We start from the raw sequence: 23,652 nt of genomic DNA on the forward strand, positions 1-23,652 counted from the left end.
GATTAATCCATCTTTTGTTTTACTTTGGTCTTCTTTACCAATCCCTTCTGTTTTTTGGCTACATGATAGTGCTTGATTTTTGGCTGGATTAAATAATATGCTTATAGTAATACCTTAAAAGAGCTCCAACAGGTGGCAGTATTTTTAAATTCCTTAGCCTTGGAGGCAATAATCAGTTAGCTGGAAGAATCCTAGAGAACAGAAACTCCTCAAAATCACCGAACCATCTCCTGATACTGACCTAGTGTCTTCTCTTTCTGCCCAAAATTAAGCTACTTCAGCAGTAGGATCCTCTATAAATTTGACCTTGCAGGCCACTTGTGATAACCTTTGTTTGGAGGCTGCCCTGGAAACATTTTACATACATCTCCGTTATCAGAACACCCAAGGCAACAAGACCGTTTCTATAAGATCTATCTGTTGTCTTATGACATTCCTCATAAAAAGGGCTGATCATCTCTCGCCAAAACCTGTGAGAAAAATTACATTTTCCTTTGCAAATATGTATTCAAGACATCCAGAGCATTACAGGTTGTTATGGGCATAGGGTGTTTATAAGACACTACCTTAAAGTCAGGTAGTTGAGCATGTAAACATTTGTCTTGACTCGATTGTGGCACCTGAGCGAAAGGGAGTAAGTCTGGAGGTGAGGATTCCTTAACCATACCCCTTAACAGATATGCCATGATAAATGTCTACCTCCTCATTGGGGATTTTCCTTCTCGGGGTGATTGGGTTTGCTTATCATTTCTTTCCACACATGGTATATGAGCTGCTCCTTCATTTAGAGTTATGTTGGTAAGCTGATTATAGCGATTAACAAGTCATTTTTTTTATGCTCTGGTAATAGTCCTTAAGGAACACCAAACCTAACCCAAAAATGGGATTTGATAAAGAAAAAAATCTATTATTGAGAGGTACCAGGTGGTCCCAAAGGCCCTTATACTACCTCAACTTGTGAAGGCAGGTGAGGTATAACCAAGGCTTACTATTCTTAGAAAAGACTGGGTCCCATGGTAAAAGAATGGCCACGTGGCATTGCCATCTTCCCAGTAAGTAGAAGTGCTTCTTTGTAAGTGCATTATAGTGTCCTAAGAGTCAAATATAGCATTGGAAGACCTGTGACAGTATTCTATAGAGCTGAAACATGTGGCATTTCACGTTGATACAGTGGCCATACGGGAAGGAATATGATACTTCCTCATTATATCCTGTTACTGTATATTGAATTCCCTGCTTCAGCCTAACAGGAAAGTCCTTGGGACCTCATGGTACCTCTCATAAGTAAATTTTCTTTTGTCAAAACCCCATTAATACTACCCAATCGATATCAGGATCCAAATTACCTTAACCACGTTCCTTTATAGATATTTGTAGCATAAATGCAAATAAAGTATATAAATCAGGACAGCTGTTCATTAGAAAGTTAACTAAAAAAAAAAAGTTTGGACTCAATAGTTCATCTAAATATTAGTAAAAAATGTTACCACCACCTTACAATAACTTTACTAAATTTACAGTCTTAATATAAGACTGTAAATTGTCACGATTTTAAAAAGGCTAAACTAATGGGCTCTTTTAAAAACCATTAAATTATTTGGGTGAAAATATTTTCACAGATGATATAAACACATTCCCCTCTTGCGAAAATACTATATTTTACATTACAAATATGTAAATAATCAAAGTAAACTTAATAAAGTTGCATGACAAAAATGAGCGGAGTATTTATAATGTAACAACCATCTATAACTTGACTGAATACTGGCATAAATGCTCATAAATCAAGATACAAATTGTCTTTAAAACGCTTAAAAATAAATTACCTTGTTTATAATTCTACCTCTTTAGCCTACAATCTTATTCTTACATACAGAAGAATAAAAAATTAACTATTATTTGAGAAAACTTACCACTATCAATATCATGTAGTTTAACCTGACCAGTGAGTAACCAAAATTGAAAATGACATAACAGAAAAACTTATGTAAAAGTACAATACTTTGTTGTATAATTTCTTAGAATCTAGACATTAATCTTTGGTAATTCATAATCCTTCACACAAGCAAATCCTTGAGAGATGTCAATAACAATAAATAACAAGGACAAAATGCAAACAATTAATATGAACTGCAGAGGGCCCAAGCAAAATAAAGACTGCAATTATGAAGGTGGCAGTGACTTCCAGCTGTTATTCTTTAATTCCTGCTAAACCACAAAAAATACCAAAATATAGTTTGCATGCATCAAAAGAATAAAAATTTGAACAGTTAGGTGGGAAGAGAGCAAATGGTTAGAAATAAGTAACTGCAGCATACCTTCCACCACTTGTTGCAGTCACTTTTTAGCCTTTTACTACACCTTTGTTTGTTACTTCCGTCTTACATTCCAACCACTTTTAATTTTTACTTTATGGTGTAACAGCAGGGTTTTCCCCCAGTTTCACCTGGATACTGACAATTTTGCCTTACAGGCCCCAAATCCCTCTAACAGAAATAATAATGATGATAAATATAAAAGCATACTGATTTGAGTAGTTTTCAGGAAAATTCTTACTGCTACTTCTGTATAAAGAATGCAATAAAGAAGAGATACTAAATTTTCTAAACTTAGTTACTCTAAAAGATACTACAGTTCTAGATGTTGGTCTTCTGGAATCAAAATTAATATGGCAAGTCAAATATAACAAAATTTATCATTCATCAGAGACGAGTCTACACCCTCAAAGTTATCACTAATGACATATCTTAAACCTATAATTCACTAAATATTTTATACGTATCATTTCCACCACTGACTGCTACAGAACCAATATTAAGAATAAAATAACATTAATCTACAGCATAAGAATTTAACTTTGGAAACAAATATTTCCAGCTTCTAATTAAAAATAGTAAAATACCTAATGACAGTATAAGTACACTGATTTCTAAGAGAAATAAATGTTAGGCAACCAAGACCCAATAATCAAAATGTTATTGTACTAATCACAGAACCTCTATAAAACATGACTGTCACATAATTAAATGGCTAAGGAAGTACAACTCCTGGCTGTAATACTACTGTGAAGAAGCTGAGGTACTTTTGCTATTCCAGTCAATTGCGTCAAAATCTATCATTACTTTCTTTCTTGGTAAATTGTATTCGCTGAAAAAGAAAATCTGTGCATGAGATAAAATAGTAAAATATATAATTTCGTTTATATTTCTAAAAAAGAAAGCTAGCTATGAACTAAAAAAATAAATTGAAAATATGGGCACCACAAGTTTTAAAAAGGGATTTTGACGAAGGAAAAATCTATTTCTGGGGAGAAACCTGTGGCGCCCGGTGAAAAGGGGTCCTTTTAATACACTTTTCTGATAAAATCTTCCAATTATACCAGAGAAAGATAAAAGCATGGAATGCAGAGGTTACTACCCTCGCGCGAGCACCTTGTGGGTGTCGTGTATAAAGCAAAGGCGCGTGAAATCCACTATTCACAGGTTGTCTTCCATTTAGTTAATTCCTTCGTCAAAGGGATGGGCCGATACAGAGGCCCTAGCCAACCTACCAGAGTCATGCCACCCACGCCCGATGCGAGCGCCATCTGAACAACATCCTTCTGTATTGGACATGATGGCTTGGAAAGGAAAGGGTGGGATCGTGTAAAATAAAAGGGAAGGGTTTCACCGGGCGCCACAGGTCTCTCCCCAGAAATAGATTTTTCCTTCGTCAAAATCCCTTTTCTGGGTCGACCTGTGGCGGCCGGTGAAAATGTACCAGAGAATGCCTTCCAAGCCCAATAATAACTATTAATTTAATAAGGGGAGAGAAAAAAACACCATGTAAAGAAAACGATATATAATTAAGGTAAGTAAGCATAAATCATAAACTAGCCACAGGGCATAGTGAGTGTAAGGCTAAACAAACATGATAACAGGGAAGCCTCCGAGAATCAGAGCACAACATGCAACAAAACTGACATGGCTAAGAACACCCCAACACTAAAATTAAGGTAAACACAATAATAATTAAATCATATTAACCTAATATGTAATAAACTTAGGGCTAACGAACCACCAAGGAAGCGGCGTCGTGGTGCGAGTGGTGGGTAGGAGGGAGAAGAAAAGAGATGGATGAAAGGAAGAACAAGAGATCACTAGGGAGAGACACGGCTCCCAGCTGCAACCGTTGGGTATTTAAGGGCCTGTAAGTTCTTTAGATAGCGGCGTTTGAAGACCATAGGAGATTTCCAACCCGTGTACTTTTTAAGGTCATCAAAGTCCATATTTTGGAAATAATTGATGGAGGTAGCTACTGACCGGATATCATGAGCATGGGGACATGATCCCGGATTGGCTTGTTTAATGAAGAAGTATAGGATCTGTTGCCTAATACCACGTATGGAAATGGTGCCTCCTTGTTCTCTGATAAACAAGGAGCCAGACGATTGGGTAACAGTCCTGGCTAAAAAGGCCCTGAGAGTAGTGACTGGACATAGAGAAGTATCTTGGAGAAGAGGAATAATCTTCCAAGGGGACCACCTATTTTGGGGGTCTTCATTTTTAGCTAGGAACGCCCTGTCTGGAGAAAGAAGTACTTCACCTGAAGGGAGGAAATCTATGTTTTCTGAGTTTCGTGAGAGAGCTGCTAGTTCTGAGATTCTAGAACCCGAGGCCAAAGCTGTTAGAAATAAAGTCTTCCTAAGAAGAGTGATATAGGAGTAGGATTCGTTGTCCGTGTCGGAGGCAAGTTTGAGGACATCATTTAGAGACCAAGAGACCTTTTGTGGACGAACCGAAGGTCGAAGCCTAGCACATGCTTTTGGAATAGACGAGAAATAAGACTCCGCCAGGTTAATGTTAAACCCAACCAGGAAGACTTTCCTAAGAGCTGACTTAATGGTGGTTATAGTGCTAGCTGCTAGGCCTTTGTCAAATATGGACCTAAAGAAGGAGATGGCTAAATTAGGAGTCATAACCGAATGGTCTGAATTCTTTAAGAAATCTGCTAGTTTCTTAACTGCCGAATCATATTGGCGAATCGTAGAGTCCCTTTTGTCTGATTCCATAAAGAGGACATTATCCGGGTCGATGTTTGCATCCTTACGAGCCGCAAACTTCATGAAATCCACAAAGTTAGGGTTTTGGCTATCCTTGAGGAATCTGACACAGTCCGAGTTTGGACCACTTGGGTCAGTTTGGGGAATGGGATCCGGAAGGGACGGAGTTTCAACTCGAGGAGGAGAGGAAACCAACTGCTCTTTGGCCAGTGAGGTGCCACTAAAGCCACTGCCCCGTTGAAGGAGCGGAGTTTGTGTAAGACTTTCAGTAGAAGATTCACTGGAGGGAATAAGTAGATCTTCTGCCAACGGTTCCAGGTTCGGGGTCACATAACATGGGAGTTTGTGATTGAGTTGGGTCGGGAATAGATCTACCTGGAGACCCGGAACCAGCCTGAGTATCCACCGGAAGGAGTGCACGTCCAGGGACCATTCCGATTCCAGTGGTCTCGTCCTGGATAATGAGTCTGCTATCACATTCTGGACTCCTGCTAGGTGAGTTGCTGACAGGAACCAGTCTTTGTCGGCTGCCAAGGCGAAGATAGTGACCAGGATCTGATGCAGGTTGGGTGATTTGGATCCCCCTCTGTTGAGGCAGTGGACTACTGCCGTGCTGTCTGAGACTACTCTGATGTGGGTCGACCTCGGAGGAGAGATTCTCTTCAGGGTCAAGAACACCGCCATGGCTTCGAGAACATTGATATGGAACTGCTTCATGGCGGGTGACCAAGAGCCCTGAAACATCTGATGTTGGGAGTAACCCCCCCATCCCCTCAGAGACGCGTCGGTATGAATTGTCACTTGTGGAGAGGGGAACTGTAGAGGAACCGATTTGGAGAGGTTCCTCCGTTCGGACCATGGTTGTAGTCTCATTTTTAAGACAGAGGGGATCTTCAAGGTCTTGTCTCTTAAAGGTATTGTCGCTCTCTTTCTCCAAACTCGATTGATGTCTTTGAGTTTGGCTTTTAATAGGAGATCGGTCAGTGAGGCAAATTGGAGAAGGCCGGGGATTTGTTCTAAAGCTCTTCTGGACACCTGTCTGTGTTTGAGAAACTTCCTGACCTTGGAAGCTATCTCCCTTACCTTCTTGGGAGGAAGGGAGAGCCTGTGCTTTGAAAGGTCCCAACGGATGCCTAACCATTCGAAGTGGCTTGATGGTTGTAGGCGAGACTTTCGGAGATTGACTTGGAAGCCCAGTTTGGCGAGAAAATGGAGTACCTTCGACGTAGCTCTGTTGCATTCCTGGTTCGACTGGGCCCAAAAGAGCCAATCGTCCAGATAGGCGATGATCTGTATCCCTTGGTTTCTGAGTTGTTCGAGCACCGTCTCCCCCAGTTTTGTGAATATCCTGGGGGCAATGCTGAGACCGAAGGGCATGACTTTGAATGCAAAGGCTTTCTTGCCGAGACGGAAGCCTAGGTAAGGAGAGAAGTTTCGAGCTACTGGGACATGATAATAGGCGTCGGTAAGATCAATAGAGGTGGTGACGGCCCCACGGGGAAGTAAGGTCTGTACCTGAGAGACAGTCTGCATACGGAACTTGTCGCAAAGGATGTAAGAGTTTAGTTTCGACAAGTCCAGAACTACCCTCAACGCCGACGAGTCTTTCTTCGGGACTGTAAACAGGCGGCCTTGGAATTTCAGGGATCGAACCCGTTTGATCGCTTTATTCTTGAGTAACTGCGGTGTACTCTTCCAGGATGGGATTGGGTCTCTGGAAGAAGGTCACTGGCGGAGGAGGGGATCCCTGTGACCATTTCCAACCCAAGCCCCTGGATATTATGCTGTGAGCCCATGGACTGAAGGTCCAATGGTCTCGGAAGTGATAAAGTCTCCCTCCTACCGGCATCACATCATTGGGAGGGAGTGAACCTAGGTCCCCTCCCTCCACGGGCACCCCTTGCTCTAGGTCCGCCGCGTTGGCAGAACTGTCCTCTACCTCTGAAACTTCCTCTCTGGTGTCCACGAAAGGAACCGGAGGATTCGTAAGCAGGGTTGTATGCAGGAGAGGACATCCAAGAGGGGTTGGGCTGTGTACCAGGGGGAGCAGTGAGGTAGACTACCTGCTGAGGGGGAGCCGGTTGTTGAGAAGTCGAGGCAGCGGAAGACTGTGGCGACGAGTTACCCCGGACCGTCTTGTAGGGACTAAACCTCTGCTTCTTCTTGAAGAACGTCTGTTTCTGGGGTTCGAACATCCTTTTGGCTGAGAGACCCCACCTTACCTGCAAATTTTGGTTTGCCCTCGCCGCGTCCTGAAGAACCTTATCAACTTCGGTCTGAGGGAAGAGGTTCTTAACCCAGCAGGAGGACGCTATCAGCCTGTTCGGTTCATGTCTGATGGAGGCCTCAGACAGAACGAACTTCCTGCAACTAACTCGAGCTGACCAGAAGTCATGGAGGTCTATTTGGTAGGACAGCAGCTGGTTCTTTGTGGCGACTCTGAACAGCATTTCCTCTGGGTAAAGTGATGCTAGGGACTCCATGGAAGTGATGGATTGGAGGGACCTAGCTAGTCTAGTACAGGTCTCGAACTCAGTTTTGAGAAGACTCTCTATTAATCTGGGAAGCTTCTCAGAGAAAAGAGTAGAGGCACAGTCCGGGTCTAGCTTCCCCACTGTGAAGGTAGACGCCGCGTCATCCCAGGTTGCAGAGGTACCCGGAATAAGCAAAGAGGTGGGGTCCGTCTCTTTGAGAGCCGGCATGGAAGAGCCTTCCTTGATGGCCTGTATAGTCAGCTCTGTGACTTTGTCTATGAGCGGCAAAAAGATGGAGGCCGCTGTCGTAAAAATAGTGTAGGCACCTTTGTGTGGGGTGAGCTTGGAGTTAATACACCCCCACTTCAATAGTGTTCTGGCCCAGATAGCCTGGGCCTGCTCTTTTGGAAATATCACCGTTTCCTTCGGTACCTTGTCCATACAGACCAATGCATGTTCCTTTAAACGCACGAAGCCATTGAACGGGAATTCTAGGCCCGGGGGGTAGAACTCCAGGTCCTCTAGAGGGCGGGTGCCTATGCCCTCCAGAGTTAGGGAACCATCTAAGAATGGGGCATGCAAGGCAAACCGCCAAGGATTGTTTTTATCGAAGGGAGGTAGCTTCGATGAGTCTGGGGCGGAAGGGGGAGGAAGCTGAGTTCCGGCGCGGATCAGACTGATGTTGAAGTTGTTCTCTGACCAAATCTCTGACCAGTTCGACGGGGAAGAGATCGCCACAGGGTACCTGAAAGCCACCCGTTGGTTTTGTCTTGGATTTGGTAGACTTAGACTTCTTAGGAGTCGTGGTTTTACGAGGAGCAATATGAATATCAGGAGCTGTCGAGGGTCCAGGGACCGGTGACGTTGATACTGGCAAAGCTGAAGACTTATAAGTTCGAAGTGGCTTCACCTTGGGTCGTACGGAGACAGAGGGATCCCGAGGAGAAGCCTTAGAGTTATCAAAACTTAGAAAGGAAGAGGTAGAAGAGGGAGTAGGAGAGAAAAGAGTTTCCACCAACTCGGCACCACTTACCTGCTCGTCCCTGGGTTCTACGTCTATATCTAGATCTGCCACGTCCAGCGGTACGAGGGGTTCGTCCTCCGCGGAAATGGTGGCCCTGACTTCTTCAATTAAGGGGGCAGCAACTTCAGGAGAGACTGCAGCAGTAGTCGAGCCTGGGAAGAGATGGGAGGCCATGTCTCCATTGACACCCAAGGACGAAGAGTAGCCCTTGCTGATCGAAGAGAGTCATCATCGGCCTGAAAGATTTGCAGTGATTAGTGATGCATGAGGGGGTTTGCTCTCCTAAATATACTGTGTATATCATATTAATGGCTAAAATAGTGTCTGCCAAAGAGAAATAAGGAACAAAAGGAAAACCCACTTACATCATCGTTCAGTAGAATTGAGGACAGCTCGTAACAGAGCGAGCACAAATCCGGGAACCAGACCATATATTGGGCCTGTCCCGGTTCCAGGATAAAGGGGAGGTCATGCCCAACGAGGTCGTTGAACGAGGCAGGGCATCCTTGGGCAGTACAACGGACCTTCTGTAAAAGAAAGGAGACATGAGTCTTGGTGTTTCATGAAACTCTGATAAGGGGTTAAAAAACCCTATTATTATAGAGCTCCGGCTCTCACTGAATTCCCTTAAGCTCCAATATTGCATTTAACTAATGTCTGATTATCACTTTTTAAGATGATACAGCCCCATTACCATTGCTGGTGCTTATATATTCAATTGTTTGCATTTAACTAATGTCTGTTAATGACAGAAGAATAAATAATCTAAAGCAATCTGCCGACCTCTGAGGGTCGGGGAAGCAGTGACAGGCCCTTCAAATAAATATAAAACACAAGCCTTAGCTAAAGGCAAGGCAAATATAAGTGTGAAGTGTATGGGCGACCTCCGGTGAAGCCGGAGGGCGATGAGATGTCCTGAATAATTCAATTGTGGCTAATAATTCAATTGTGAAATTTATAAAACACAAGCCGCAGCTAAAGGCTAAGGCTAAGATAATAGTAAAGCGTATTTACGATCTCCGGTGAAGCCGGAGGGAGATGAAAAGTCCTGAATAATTATATTGTGAATAATAACTCAATTGTAATAACAATGGCTATTGTGTGGATCCGGCCGTGGCCTGAGACCGTAGTAAGGGCCACCGGAGGGTCGTATCTAAACAATATGAAGCCCGTCCCATGTAAGTAAACAATATATATATAACAATAGTTCTAAAGTCATTGAGAATCCCTCATGGCGGAGTAGAACTCAAGGCGGAGTGGAAAAAAGTTCATAACTACTCCCAAGCCGTAACGGGGAGAGGACGGAACTCGGACCTAATAAATAACGCTAACTATTAAAAAGTAACCAAAATTAAATAACTCGTAAGTTATCATACACCCGTAGGGGGAGAGGTGAGGGAGGGAGAACCCGTTGAACGCACAAAACGGAAAACGGGAAATCCGCTCACCCACTTGAGATAAGAAAGAAAACGAGAGAAAGGGGTAACTCGTGACTGCGAACAGAAAACGGGAACCCAAAGCTCTCGCTCTCTTGGACACAAAATCAGGACTAATAAGCACACAACACTATATAAACGTATAAAATAAAATTGTACATCAAGATAAGACTACGAACGAAGAATAGCGTCGGCTAAAACCCAAATTAAATAGAAAAGTCGAGTGACGAATGCCCCGGTGGGGCGGGTACTAAACAGTAACAAAGCTAGAATGCTAATCTTGTTCGTAGGCTGGACTTGCTAGCAAAAAGTACCATGAGCATAATAACGATAAAAATAATAACGGTTCAAAAGGCATAAGGCCAGGGACTTAACCAAGAACCTAAGTGACAGAGTACTAAATGGGCAGACTAAGATGAATTCCCCAAGAAAAGAGAACAAACAATGGCCGCCGCTGGAAGGGCCAGACGGGAATGATAAAACAGACTATAATGGATATAACACAAAAGCCCGGTACTACAAAAAGTTGTCAAAACAAACTATGGTACTTAACATTGGAATGGGTGAAGATGGAGCTTCGGACATGACGAAATAAATCCACAAGTGTGAAAAGAGCCGAGAGCACCACAAAATATCCCACAATTGTAGCAGTCCAAAAAGAAGGATGTTGTTCAGATGGCGCTCGCATCGGGCGTGGGTGGCGTGACTCTGGTAGGTTGGCTAGGGCCTCTGTATCGGCCCATCCCTTTGACGAAGGAATTAACTAAATGGAAGACAACCTGTGAATAGTGGATTTCAAGCGCCTTTGCTTTATACACGACACCCACAAGGTGCTTGCGCGAGGGTAGTAACCTCTGCATTCCATGCTTTTATCTTTCTCTGGTATAATTGGAAGAATTTATCAGAAAAGTGTATTAGAAGGACCCCTTTTCACCGGCCGCCACAGGTCGACCCAGAAAGTAAATTGTATTTTCCATAACTATACAAATGTGAGTCCTTTGAAATACTGTATTACAAATTCTATAAGAATTTTGTATTTTACTTAGCTATACAAATCTGAGTTCTTTATATTATTTTAATGTCTCCAGTGAAGCTGGGGCAGCTGTTGAATTCCTAAACGAGGCAGTTAACCCTTTTACCCCCAGGCTCTTTGGAAATTTCCAACCCTTAACCCCCAAGGGGTTATTTTTTCCCCAGCACATTTTGCAGCATATTTTCTTTAAAATGCTCTAACAGCCTTAATTTTTGTCATAGAGAGGTCAGGTTGGTCTCATTCTCTTGGAAAATGCCTGAATTTTCTTAAAAAATTATCAAAAATGTGAAAAAATAAATTTTTATAGCATGGGGGTAAAGGGATGGCTTTTGTGAAACGTACCAGTACGTCCTTTGGGGGTAAAAGGGTTAACAACAGGTGGTGCACACGAGCGAGTAGCCCGGCTCACCTGCCTGTTTTAGAATCTTCACTTTTGACCTTCGGCTCAGTACAGAGGCGTGGTTGAGATGGAAAGTTTAACTTTAAAGGACTCAGGTATGTCTAGCTGGGAAAAATACAAATTACTTTTAAAATTTGTCATCTGTCCCTACATGTATACAAACCTTTTGTCCTTTAAAATAGGGAGACTATCATTTAGAGAAATTATCTGGTTGTGTCTTTTTCTTCCTTGGGAGTGTACGTCTACCTGGTCCCATACAGGAGCAAAAGAGAGGATTCCAGCAACACCCTATCTGTCCATCATAGAGATGAAAAGGTTGAGAGTGTCTGGCCTGTACAAAAAGATTGGTATAGTACGTAACAAAAGGAGGAATCCCTTCTCCCAAAGGGGAAAGCAGTCCAGAATAATGTACCTGGTTTATGAGGATGACTGGGTTGGCTCATATCCCACCATCCATCCCTTCATCAAGGGAGGATGGGGGGAGAGATAATTATTTTGAAGAATGGAGCCCAGAACCATAGCTTTACCTGCATCAAGTCAGGTCTAGTGAGTAACAGTACGACTACTTCATCCCCAAGAGAGGAAGGAAAGACAGAGAAGAGCCAGTCATTATACCTTACATCCCAAACTTATATGTACACGTCACCAGTGATAAGATGCTTTTTATCCCATGCGGGAGCTGGGCTGGCTACACAATTACCTGAGAAGCCACCACAGGACCACAAACAAAAGTGTCGAGGGACTTGTGGATATTCTTCCGTAGGTATAAAGCTGTGAAGGTGGTTTGGAATTTCAAAGCTCCAGTTTACAACACCTGGCCAACTGCAAGATTCCTCTTGATGGTTAGGGTAAGGCCTATACCCTTGAATTCATGAGCCCTGGTCATGAGTGGGCACGACTATTCAATGCTCCTCACGAGTATAGGTAACTACCACGAGGAAGGGTCTTTAGAATTCAGGTGAAAGCCCATACTCAAGGCTGAGATGTAGCCTTTGACAACTGCAACTGAGAGGTGTTTCTCTTGGTGAAGGAAGAGCAAGAAATCTGTGATTGCAGTAGAGATCCTCTGACTAGAGAAGTAACCCTTCTATGACCACAGTCACAAAAGATGTCCCACTTCCCTGGTAGACAGTTGAAGACATAAAGACATATCCTGTGCAATACCTCGCGAAAAGCCTTTCACTCGGAGGAGATACTAGGTAGTCACCCACTGCGAAGTTCCTTATAGCGACTTTACGGATTGGTCGTACCTCTGAAGATGCAGCTGACAGAGAAGTGTGGACCAATGGGGTGCTTTTCTTAGGACTGTAAGTAGAAGTGCTAAAATATCACGATACCACTCAGCATGTAACCATTTGGGAGCCAACAGGGTCATCCTGAGGTCTGGCATAATTAACACTTGGTTAATCGGAAGGGGAAGATCAGGCTGAATGGAGGAAAGATGAAGGTGTCCTGAGATTCCATGGGTCTGGAACAGGGAAACAACATACAAAGTTCCTTATTTAGCCACGTGGCAAACAGGTCGGTCTTCGGAAGTCCCTACAGAGTATCAAGCCTTTCCACTACACAGAAATGCAGGACTACTCCAACCCTACAACCTGCTCCTGGCATCTAAGTTTGTCCGCTAGTAAATACTTCTTTTCCACAATGTACCCAGCTGACTATTCTAAGGAGTGAAACCTTGTCCTAATAGAGTACAGTATTCCTTCTTGGTTGACATAGACTACTATGGTGGTGTCGCTCATCAACACAACCGAGTCCCTCCTCAAATGTACTTGAAATGTTTGTAGGGCTAGAAACGTTACTTGCATTTCTAGGACATGCAACACACCTGTCCTTTGACCCATCTAAAAACATCTGAATATCAGGTGGCGAGCAGTCGAATGGGACTGTGGTTGTTCAAACACCCTCGAAGGGACCCCTGATGAAGGCGCCCGTAAAGAATAAGCTTCTCCAGAGAGGAAAGGAGGCCAAGAAGACTCGGTCAGTGCCAAGATTAGAGCACTGCTTAGTTGCCTTAGACAGGTATAGTCATGGTAACTACTTGGTTGCAGATGGAATTGTTAGAAAGAAAATCTCTCGCTGCTGTTGCATCTACTAGCATGCCCAAGTACTCCAACTTCAGTAAGGGTATGATATTTGACTTTTCCAAATTTATTACAATACTCAGATTGTGACAAAATGCAGGAAGTCAATCTCAATCCTGTAGCAACTGCCTGACGGAGGAAGCTAGGATCTGCCAATGGCTGTGATACATAAATAAATGTATCACTTATGAACAGGGCAAAGCTATTACCAGAGAACACTCATGTGAACACCCTGAGTACTATTACACAGTCCAAAGCAGTCTTGAACTGGTACACTGTATCATAGTAGGAAAAGCAAAAGTACCTCTGAGAGGACTGATAAATTGATAGGGTACTTAGAAGTGCGTATCCTTCAGATCTACTCAAAGCAGGAAGTCAGCTTCTTTGATGGAATTCAGCAGAGGCAGTACTGTTTCCACACTGAACTTTGTTTGATAAAGAAACACTTGTTCAGTGAAGAGGATGACTTTTAAAGGTTTAAAGGTTTTTAAAGGCCACTCACGAATGGTCCTAGGAAGCAGGACAATGCCCTAGAGACTGACTCTATTACACATGATTAGTGCCCAAGCCCCCTCTCCACACAAGCTAGGACCAGGGAGGGTCAGGCAGTGGCTCCTTAGCTCACAACGATGGTGAGGTTGCAGAACCTAAAGAAACTAACAAGTTTGACCGGGACTCAAACTCCATGCCGGCAATTACCAGGCAGGCACATTTCCAATAGGCCAACAAGAATAGTCAGCCGTAGAAGCATAAAAACTCATCTTGAATGACTTTAAAGGCCATATTTCTTCAAAATCCCTTATACCTCAGTCCACAAACTCCAGGCTTTTGGTTATGTTGGAGGATCATGAGAAAATGCTATCTGTATGTGAGACAGGAAGTGCTGACAGCCCAGAAATATTAGTGATAAGCCAACTAAAGTACACTTACTACCCACAGCTTGGCCCTTTGTCTTTGCCAGGTAGTCCAAAAGGTCAGATAGGCATCCCCATACTCAGGGCAGTAGGAGTGGGGGAACTCTAGCATCAGCGTTTCCCTCTCCCTCCTCTCTTTCTGGAGGGGTCCGGTTGGGTGGCTCAAAAAGATTTGCAAGCACAGGATCCTGCAACGTAATGGGGCTGATGATTGACCAGGAAGGGACCAGGATGGCTGACAACAGCTTGGGAAGGATCTCTGGCACTCATCACGGCAAGGACAGGAGTAACATGTACTCCTCCCTCTAGTGATCAGGGTAGGGAGGTGGCATCGACCTCATGCAGATAGGTACACTTTACCAGTCTCTCCACTGCCAATCAGTGGCCATCAGCTGTGTGCAAGAACGCTATGTCAACCTCAATCAGTGCAACTTCTCAGCATGGGGTACCTATGTACTGCAATCAGAGAAGTGAGCAGCAGGCCATGTAGGCAGACAAAAGGTGCAAAGGGCTGTACACCTGTTTTTCACTTCTTGCAATTAACCGATAGAGTACCTCATTACTTTATTACTTTATGGAGTCCTTTGAGTGGCCAGACAGTACTACATTGGATCCTTCTCTCTGGTTATGGTTCACTTTCCCTTTGCCTACACATACAACGAATAGTTTGGCATATTCATTACAGATTCTCCTGTTCTCATACACCTAACAACACTGAGATTACCAAACAATTCTTCTTCACCCAAGGGGTTAACATCTGCTACTTTCCGCAGTACAGAGGCCATGGGACTACCCAAGATTAGAGAACAATGGTTTAATTTTGGAGCATTCTTCTCCTAGACAAGATGCTTACCATAGCTAAAGAGTCTCTTCTACCCTTACAAAGAGGAAAGTGGCCACTGAACAATTACAGTACAGAAAGAAGAATCGTTTGGTAATCTCAGTGTTGTCAGATGTATGAGGACAGAGGATAATATGTAAAGAATAGGCCAGACTATTCGGTGTGTGAATGTGTAGGTTAATGAAAAATGAACCGTAACCAGAGAGAAGGATCCAATGTCGTACTATCTGGCCAGTCAGAAGACCCCATAATTTTCTAGTGGTAGTATCTCAACGGGAGAATGGTGCCCTGGCCAACCTGCTACCTATAACCTTTGGTTAGAGTTCTCTTGCTAGAGAGTACACTTGGGCACACTATTCTATCTAATTTCTCTTCCTCTTGTTTTGTTAAAGTTTTTATAGTTTATAAAGGATATATTTATTTCAATGTTACTGTTCTTGAAATATTTTTATCCTTTGCTTTTTTCCTCACTGGGCTATTTTCCCTGTTGGGGCCCTGGAATTATAGCATCCTGCTTTTCCAACCAGGGTTGTAGCTTAGCAAGTAATAATAGTAATAGTAATAATAATAATAATAATAATAATAATAATAATCAGGAAATAAAATGTGAATTTTTCTTATTTAATTCTTGGGGGTAAATAATGCTAAACAGAGCTTCTAGACATAATATATTTCATTATTAGAATTAGGATTATTTCTCAAATTAACAAATCTATAATTCTCACTCATGCCATATGCAGGGGAGGGGATGGTTTAACTTAAAAATAGTAATAGGGGTACTGTATGCGTGCTGTATCATAATCTGGTTTTATTCAGTGAAAAACAAGGAAAAAATTTCATATAGAATTTTATGAAGGAAATTCCTCTTCATAAAATCTGAATTTAATCAAATCAACAGATGGAATATGCTGTAGTGAGCAATAATGAATAAAAGGGAATAATGATAATCGGTAATAAGAATGGGAGTAAGGATACAATATAGAATAAAGAAAAGAATAATAGAGTATAAGCAATAAATGTAGACTGAAATGGACAGTAAATAATAGTAAATAAAAGGAAAAGATAATTGAAAAGGAAATAGAAGGGGGAAGAATATGAGAAACCATTTAAACTTTGGACCAGTATTCCCTTTACTTGAAACGCTTCAGGAGATATATTTCCATGTATAAGACGACTTTTAGATAAGACCAGGTCAAAAATTATGGCAAATTTGAATTGATTTAGGTCACATTTGTTGTACAGTGGTATCTCTACCTACGAATTTAATCCGTTCCAGAACCAACTTCGGATGTAGAAAGTGTTCGGATGTCGAAACGAATTTTCCCATAAGAATATATTGAAATAGGATTAATCTGTCATTGAGCCCAAAAACCTATGATAACTTCTTAATAAACTACTACACATAATTTCCCATGAGAATAATGCACACTAAATTAGATAATAGACATATAAAAAAGAAGAATTAGCAAAAAATGATAAATAAGAAACAGGTTTTTAGCGTCACTTTACCTTAGAAACTCCAGCACAGGTGTTGTTGTCTTGCTACGCAGAGAGGAGACGGACGGGCGGCGAGGAGGTAGAGAGGTTAACTACGATAAACGTACACTACCGTAACTTATTCTAACTTACACTAAGTGAACTTTAACATAACTTAACTTATTTTTTTTTTATTTTTATATTTTATATTTTTTTTACATTTTCTTTTTTTCTTTTTGATGATTAATTTTAATCACTTTCACTCTCTACACTTAAAATTGATTGAATTTCTTTCGCTTCACTCTTTGCCGTTTTCTTTGTTTCACTTTCTTCCGCTTCACTCTTTGCCGTTTTCTTTGAATCACTTACATCCTCTTCATCACGAGTTCGCTTCGTAGTTTTTTTAAAGAAATTATCGATAGATAGTTGCTTGGTACGGCTTTTCAGAATGTTTCGAAAGTGAGTTAGGCAAACACCATCGAACTGCGCAACTACACGACAAACCTGCAATATTTTTGGATGGTATTTATCGATGAAGTCGACCACGTCTTGATATTTTCCTAACACCTCTTTTATATGCGCCGAACCTAACACATGTTCTACCTCCTCGATCCCTTCCTCGTCATCACTCATGTGCTCAGACATAGCATGGAGTTCCTTGAGCTCCTCTGTGGTAAGTTCGTCGTGATGTTCGGCGACGAGTTCCGTAACGTCATCTGCGTCGACCTCCAGACCCATGGACTTGCCAAGGGAGACGATTTCCTCTACGTCTTCCGCTGCACCCACCACGGGATCAGGTTCGGGGTCAAAACCTTCGAAATCTCGGGGAGAAACTGCATCAGGCCACAGCTTCTTCCAGGCAGAATTGAGGGTCCGTCGAGTTAAATTCATCGAAGATATCATCTTCAAGTCCGGGGGGGGGGGGGGGGAGCGGGTGCATTGTCAAGGCATAGCAGGCCCTTTAAAGACAATTTCTGTTCATGAAGATACTTCTTCACAGAAGGGCCGAAAACTTGGTTAACCCATTGCACAAAGAACTGCCTAGTGACCCAGGCCTTCGAGTTGGATCGCCAGAAAACATGAAGCTGGTCCTTATCGACATTGTGTGCCTTAAAGGCCCTAGGGTTCTCGGAATGGTAAACCAGTAAGGGCTTGACTTTAAAGTCCCTGCTAGCGTTGGCACATAGGGCAAGAGTCAACCGATCCTTCATTGGCTTATGCCCAGGCAATTTCTTCTCTTCGGCGGTGATGTAGGTTCGATTGGGCATCTTCTTCCAAAACAACCCGGTTTCATCACAATTAAACACTTGCTGCTCTACATAGCCTTCTTCCAGCACGATCCTTTCGAAGTTCTTGACAAAGTCAGCTGCAGCCTTTGTGTCCGCACTAGCAGCCTCTCCGTGGCGAACAACTGAATGAATCCCGGACCGTTTCTTAAATTTCTCAAACCAGCCACGAGATGCCTTGAAATCGTCTGAGGAAGGTTCGGTTGAACTTTCCCCTGCATCACCCCCAGAGCTCTCCTCCTTCAAGTCCGTAAAGATGACGTGCGCCTTCTCGCAGATGACGGTTTCGGTGATGGTGTCGCCAGCAATCTCTCTGTCCTTGATCCACACTAGCAGATGTCGTTCCATCTCTTCAATGATAGGGCTACGGCATTTTGAAATAATGGTGATCCCCTTAGAAGGTTTCACTGCTTTAACAGCTTCCTTCTGTTTAAGGATTGTAGAGATCGTCGACATATTACGGCCATACTGTTTAGCAAGTTCACTCACGCTCATCATACATACATACATATACCAAAGGCACTTCCCCCAATTTTGGGGGGTAGCCGACAACAACAAGAAACAAAACAAAAAGGGGACCTCTACTCTCTACGTTCCTCCAGCCTAACCAGGGACTCAGCCGAGTTCAGCTGGTACTGCTAGGGTGCCATAGCCCAACCTCCCACATTTCCACCACAGATGAAGCTTCATACTGCTGAGTCCCCTACTGCTGCTACCTCCGCGGTCATCTAAGGCACCGGAGGAAGCAGCAGGACCTACCGGAACTGCGTCACAATCGCTCGCCATTCATTCCTATTTCTAGCACGCTCTCTTGCCTCTCTCACATCTATCCTCCTATCACCCAGAGCTTTCTTCACACCATCCATCCACCCAAACCTTGGCCTTCCTCCTGTACTTCTCCCATCAACTCTTGCATTCATCACCTTCTTTAGCAGACAGCCATTTTCCATTCTCTCAACATGGCCAAACCACCTCAACACATTCATATCCACTCTAGCCGCTAACTCATTTCTTACACCCGTTCTCACCCTCACCACTTCGTTCCTAACCCTATCTACTCGAGATACACCAGCCATACTCCTCAGACACTTCATCTCAAACACATTCAATTTCTGTCTCTCCATCACTTTCATTCCCCACAACTCCGATCCATACATCACAGTTGGTACAATCACTTTCTCATACAGAACTCTCTTTACATTCATGCCCAATCCTCTATTTTTTACTACTCCCTTAACTGCCCCCAACACTTTGCAACCTTCATTCACTCTCTGACGTACATCTACTTCCACTCCACCATTTGCTGCAACAACAGACCCCAAGTACTTTAACTGATCCACCTCCTCAAGTAACTCTCCATTCAACATGACATTCAACCTTGCACCACCTTCCCTTCTCGTACATCTCATAACCTTACTCTTACCCACATTAACTCTCAACTTCCTTCTCTCACACACCCTTCCAAATTCTGTCACTAGTCGGTCAAGCTTCTCTTCTGTGTCTGCTACCAGTACAGTATCATCCGCAAACAACAACTGATTTACCTCCCATTCATGATCATTCTCGCCTACCAGTTTTAATCCTCGTCCAAGCACTCGAGCATTCACCTCTCTCACCACTCCATCAACATACAAGTTAAACAACCACGGCGACATCACACATCCCTGTCTCAGCCCCACTCTCACCGGAAACCAATCGCTCACTTCATTTCCTATTCTAACACATGCTTTACTACTCACGCTCATGTTTTTCAATAATTTCCTGCTTTACGTCTAAAGAAAGCATTTCCTTCTTCCTTTTCTCACCACTACCACTACCACTTGCAAAACTAAGCCTTTTAGGACCCATACTTTACGTAAATTACCGTAAAAGGATGCACGTAAAAAATCACGATTAAAACACAGTTAATAGCAGAACGCACACGGCACAACCGCAAGAAGCCGACGAGAACAGAGGACTGACCCAAGCCGCGCTAATTGAGGGTCCCTCCGAGGTCGAAGTGCTGCCTTCTATCGGCGGAAATAAAAAACACTTCAGGCGCTGTGAGCACCGACTACACGTACGAGTATTGTTTACTTCGGGTGTCGAAAAAAAAATTCGGGTGTAGAGTAGGAACGTGTTCGAATTGTACTTCGCGTGTCGAAAAATTCGGATACAACCGGCACGACGAAAATTGCTTACTTCGTGTGTCGAAATAAAATTCGGGTGTGGAGTCAAAAATTTGCTCGAATTTTACTTCGGATGTTGGAAAATTCGGATGTAGATACGTTCGGATGTAGAGGTTCCACTGTATAAGATTCGTTCGTAGTGTATTAAAGCCAACACTTCTTGTTGGCACAGGCCTTTCCCTTGGTTGGCCCGTAGTTCTATAAGATGAGTGCTAAATTACAAAACATCTGTGGGTATGTAGCAACGGATATCTTTCCAAATGTTGGTTATGTAATGATGATGTTATTTCTAATGTTGTTTTACTTACTGTATTCTAAGAAATTCAGAATAGATGAAATAAAGCCAATTCTATTCCATGTTTTTCCTAAACACCCCGCCTAAAATGGAAACCATTGTTTAGTTCACATCTTATCATCGATCATAATGAACAAAAGAATGCATATGCACATCAAAGTGATAACTAATTATATTAACATTTTTTAAGACTGTTGACACCATTATAAAGGATATACGCTGATAATGTTACGTAACCGTGAAGTACCAGGCAAAATTTTTAAACTGTATGACATTACATCACTACTGTAGAGCAGGGTCATATTATACAACTGATCTGAAAATCACACGTTGAATTCAAAGTGATGTTTATTGGTAGGCTAACCTACGTCTTGGTACGATAACCAATGATACAGGTAACCAAACCATAAACAGTATACCTTACATATTGGCATATGTTCATGATAAATAGCCTATTTTATGAAAAATTCTGGCCTCGTGCAGATAGGTACATGGTACCAGTCGCTCCACTGCCGATAAGTGGCCATCAGCTGCGTGCAAGCATGCCATGATAACCTCAATCTCAACATGGGGTACCGATGTACTGTAGGACTATGAAGTGTGAAGTAGGAGATGATGAAAGGAGATGTATTGAATTAAAAGCTCAAGACAGAGACTACTGGCGAAATCTAACCGAGGCCCTTTTGCATCAATAAGCATAGGAGGAGATGATGATGATGATGAATGTTATTAAAAATATTTTACTTATTGTATCCTTACTAATTCCTATAGACGTGACTCTACAGGATGACATTTAGTCAACAAAAACATGCTACCGCTAATGAGAGTAGGATAATTTACTGTCTATGATTGTTCTAAACTGTTACAAACAATAATCATACATTCCATTCCCAACATATTTTTCCTAATTTCAGTTCTCAGTCAGTGGAATATTATGCTAACGTAAATGTTATTACTACCATCATTAACACTACCATAAACTTATTGAAAGGTTAGAGAAAGATAAAGAGAATGCAGCCATACCACAATGTTCACATTTTTGAAGCTGGACTTGCATAGATGAAAGTTGATTTCATTGTTGATATGGAATTTTTCATCAAATAGGCTATTTATCATCAACATATGCCAATAACATTTAAGGTATATATGGTTTGTTTACCTATATCATCAGTTATCGAACCGAGGCAGAGGTTAGCCTACCAATAACCATCACTTTCAATTCAAGGTGTGATTTTCAGATCAGTTTGTATAAGGTGATTAACAATTTTCAGGGGTGAATTTAAGATTTAAGGGTTATCTTATTTGTGGATATATACAGTGGCTTTACAACAGCCTACTTTACAGTGGTGATGTAATGTCATAAAGTTTAACCATTGTGCCTGGTGCTTCACAGCTACGTAACAGTATCAGCGTATATCCTCTATAATGGCATCAATAGTTCAAGTGTATATTCTGATCTGCAGTCAGAGAATCAGCAGTCAAGGAGATCTTACTGTGCCTGTGCTATAAAACATTTGATGGATAAGTCTAGACAAATATGATTAGAAAACCAAACTAAAACTAAAAAATACCCTTTGATAATTGAAAATAACAATTTTATAAAAACAGTTAAAGTAAGAACTGAAGAAAGGTACTCAAGTTAGTCCTGGTAACAGAAACATAACTACTACCTCACTAAGTATAATAAATTTTATAATTAACAATGAAACAAACTGACCTATGACTTTCTCATGGAAGCTAACTTAAATAATCTAGGGGACTTTTAAAATACTTGCTCACAAAATGCGTTAAAAATCTCCTTGGCTCTAGTTGAAGTATATTGGTGTCCTAGGGTGAGACAACTCAAACAGGTAATATTGGTGTCCTAGGGTGAGACAACTCAAACAGGTAATATTGGTGTCCTAGGGTGAGACAACTCAAACAGGAAATATTGGTGTCCTAGGGTGAGACAATTGGTAATACCCCCAAAACAAATGACAACTTCCTACTAGCGATCAACTAACACCTTAAATAACTCACAGTACTGTACTATATAGTTTTTACATGGTTTCTATCACAGTGTTGTAGTTTACACTAATTTTCAAAGATAACTGTACATTAAAATGAATGAAAACAGCTTTAATACAAGGTAAGACTACTTAGGTTGTCATGATGTTTAAGTATTTCCCCGCCAAGCTGCTTATAAGTAACAACAAAACACAGTTGTTGCTATCTAACAACACTCCCTAATACTGTAGTGTATATTACAGTAACGCAGTAAGTTCTCTTTACTCGTGGGGGTTAGGTAACAGAAAGACACTTAAGGCGAGAATCCGTGAAAGCTTGCTGCCATAGGGTGGGTCAATTCATAACCTATCAAGTAACTGACCATTACCTACCTGTGGTAACCCACTGTACTGCACTACATTCTTTTCACATGCTTTCTGTTTGTTGTTTAAGGACTCTTATCCACAGCTAAAAGTAAATTGAGAGGTATACTGTATACAATTAGTCTTAGAAACAGCTGTCTCTGATTAATTTGAGGAAAACGTTGCATCAGAACTTGCCTTAAAAATCTTATAAATAGATTTATCTACAAGATTTAAGTCAACACTTGATTATCACACTCCGTTTACAACTGACATGTTAGTACTGAGCATATGTTGAGGTTTAGGGAAGAAGAGCATATCCTATGTAATGGCACCTCCAGAGTAATAGAATTTTATTATTTAAAAATTAAACTTTATTGTTTCTAACTACAGTTCTTCACTGAATACAAATACCTCACTATAGTACAATATTTGAGTCTCCCTTATAGAGACATATAATGGTAATAAAATCACAAATGCTAGTGTACACCCTAATAAAGTACACCCACAATGAAGAACGGAAAAGTAGTTTGAACTGATGGAATACAAGCTGAAGTGTGGAAGTGTTTAGGAGAGGAAGGCATAGACATCCTGTGGGATTTAATATCTAAAATGTATTGCCCAGAAAGAATGCCAGACATGTGGAGAAATAGCCAAATGGTCCCAATCTACAAAGGGAAGGGTGATGTGCAGGTGTGGAAACTACAGAGGGATTAAGCTAATATCATATACAATGAAAATATATGAGAGAATAATAAAAGGAAGATTGAGGATGGAAACCACAATTTGTGAAGAGCAATTTGGTTTTATGCCAGGAAAAATTACAGTT

General features: G+C 41.9%; 1 protein-coding gene across 1 annotated transcript in view; it reads right to left on the bottom strand.

The window, feature by feature from the left end:
* Positions 1 to 1,633: 1,633 nt before the first annotated feature.
* LOC137638460 (uncharacterized) overlaps positions 1,634 to 23,652 on the bottom strand; it is a 265,349-nt gene continuing 243,330 nt past the window's right edge. The window contains exon 9 of the mRNA XM_068370531.1: positions 1,634 to 3,147. Within this exon, the coding sequence (XP_068226632.1) occupies positions 3,060 to 3,147 (88 nt within the window). The 3' untranslated portion in view covers positions 1,634 to 3,059. The remainder of the gene's footprint in view (positions 3,148 to 23,652) is intronic.

Source organism: Palaemon carinicauda, chromosome 3 (assembly GCF_036898095.1).
Source record: "Palaemon carinicauda isolate YSFRI2023 chromosome 3, ASM3689809v2, whole genome shotgun sequence".
Classification (NCBI taxonomy): domain Eukaryota; kingdom Metazoa; phylum Arthropoda; class Malacostraca; order Decapoda; family Palaemonidae; genus Palaemon; species Palaemon carinicauda.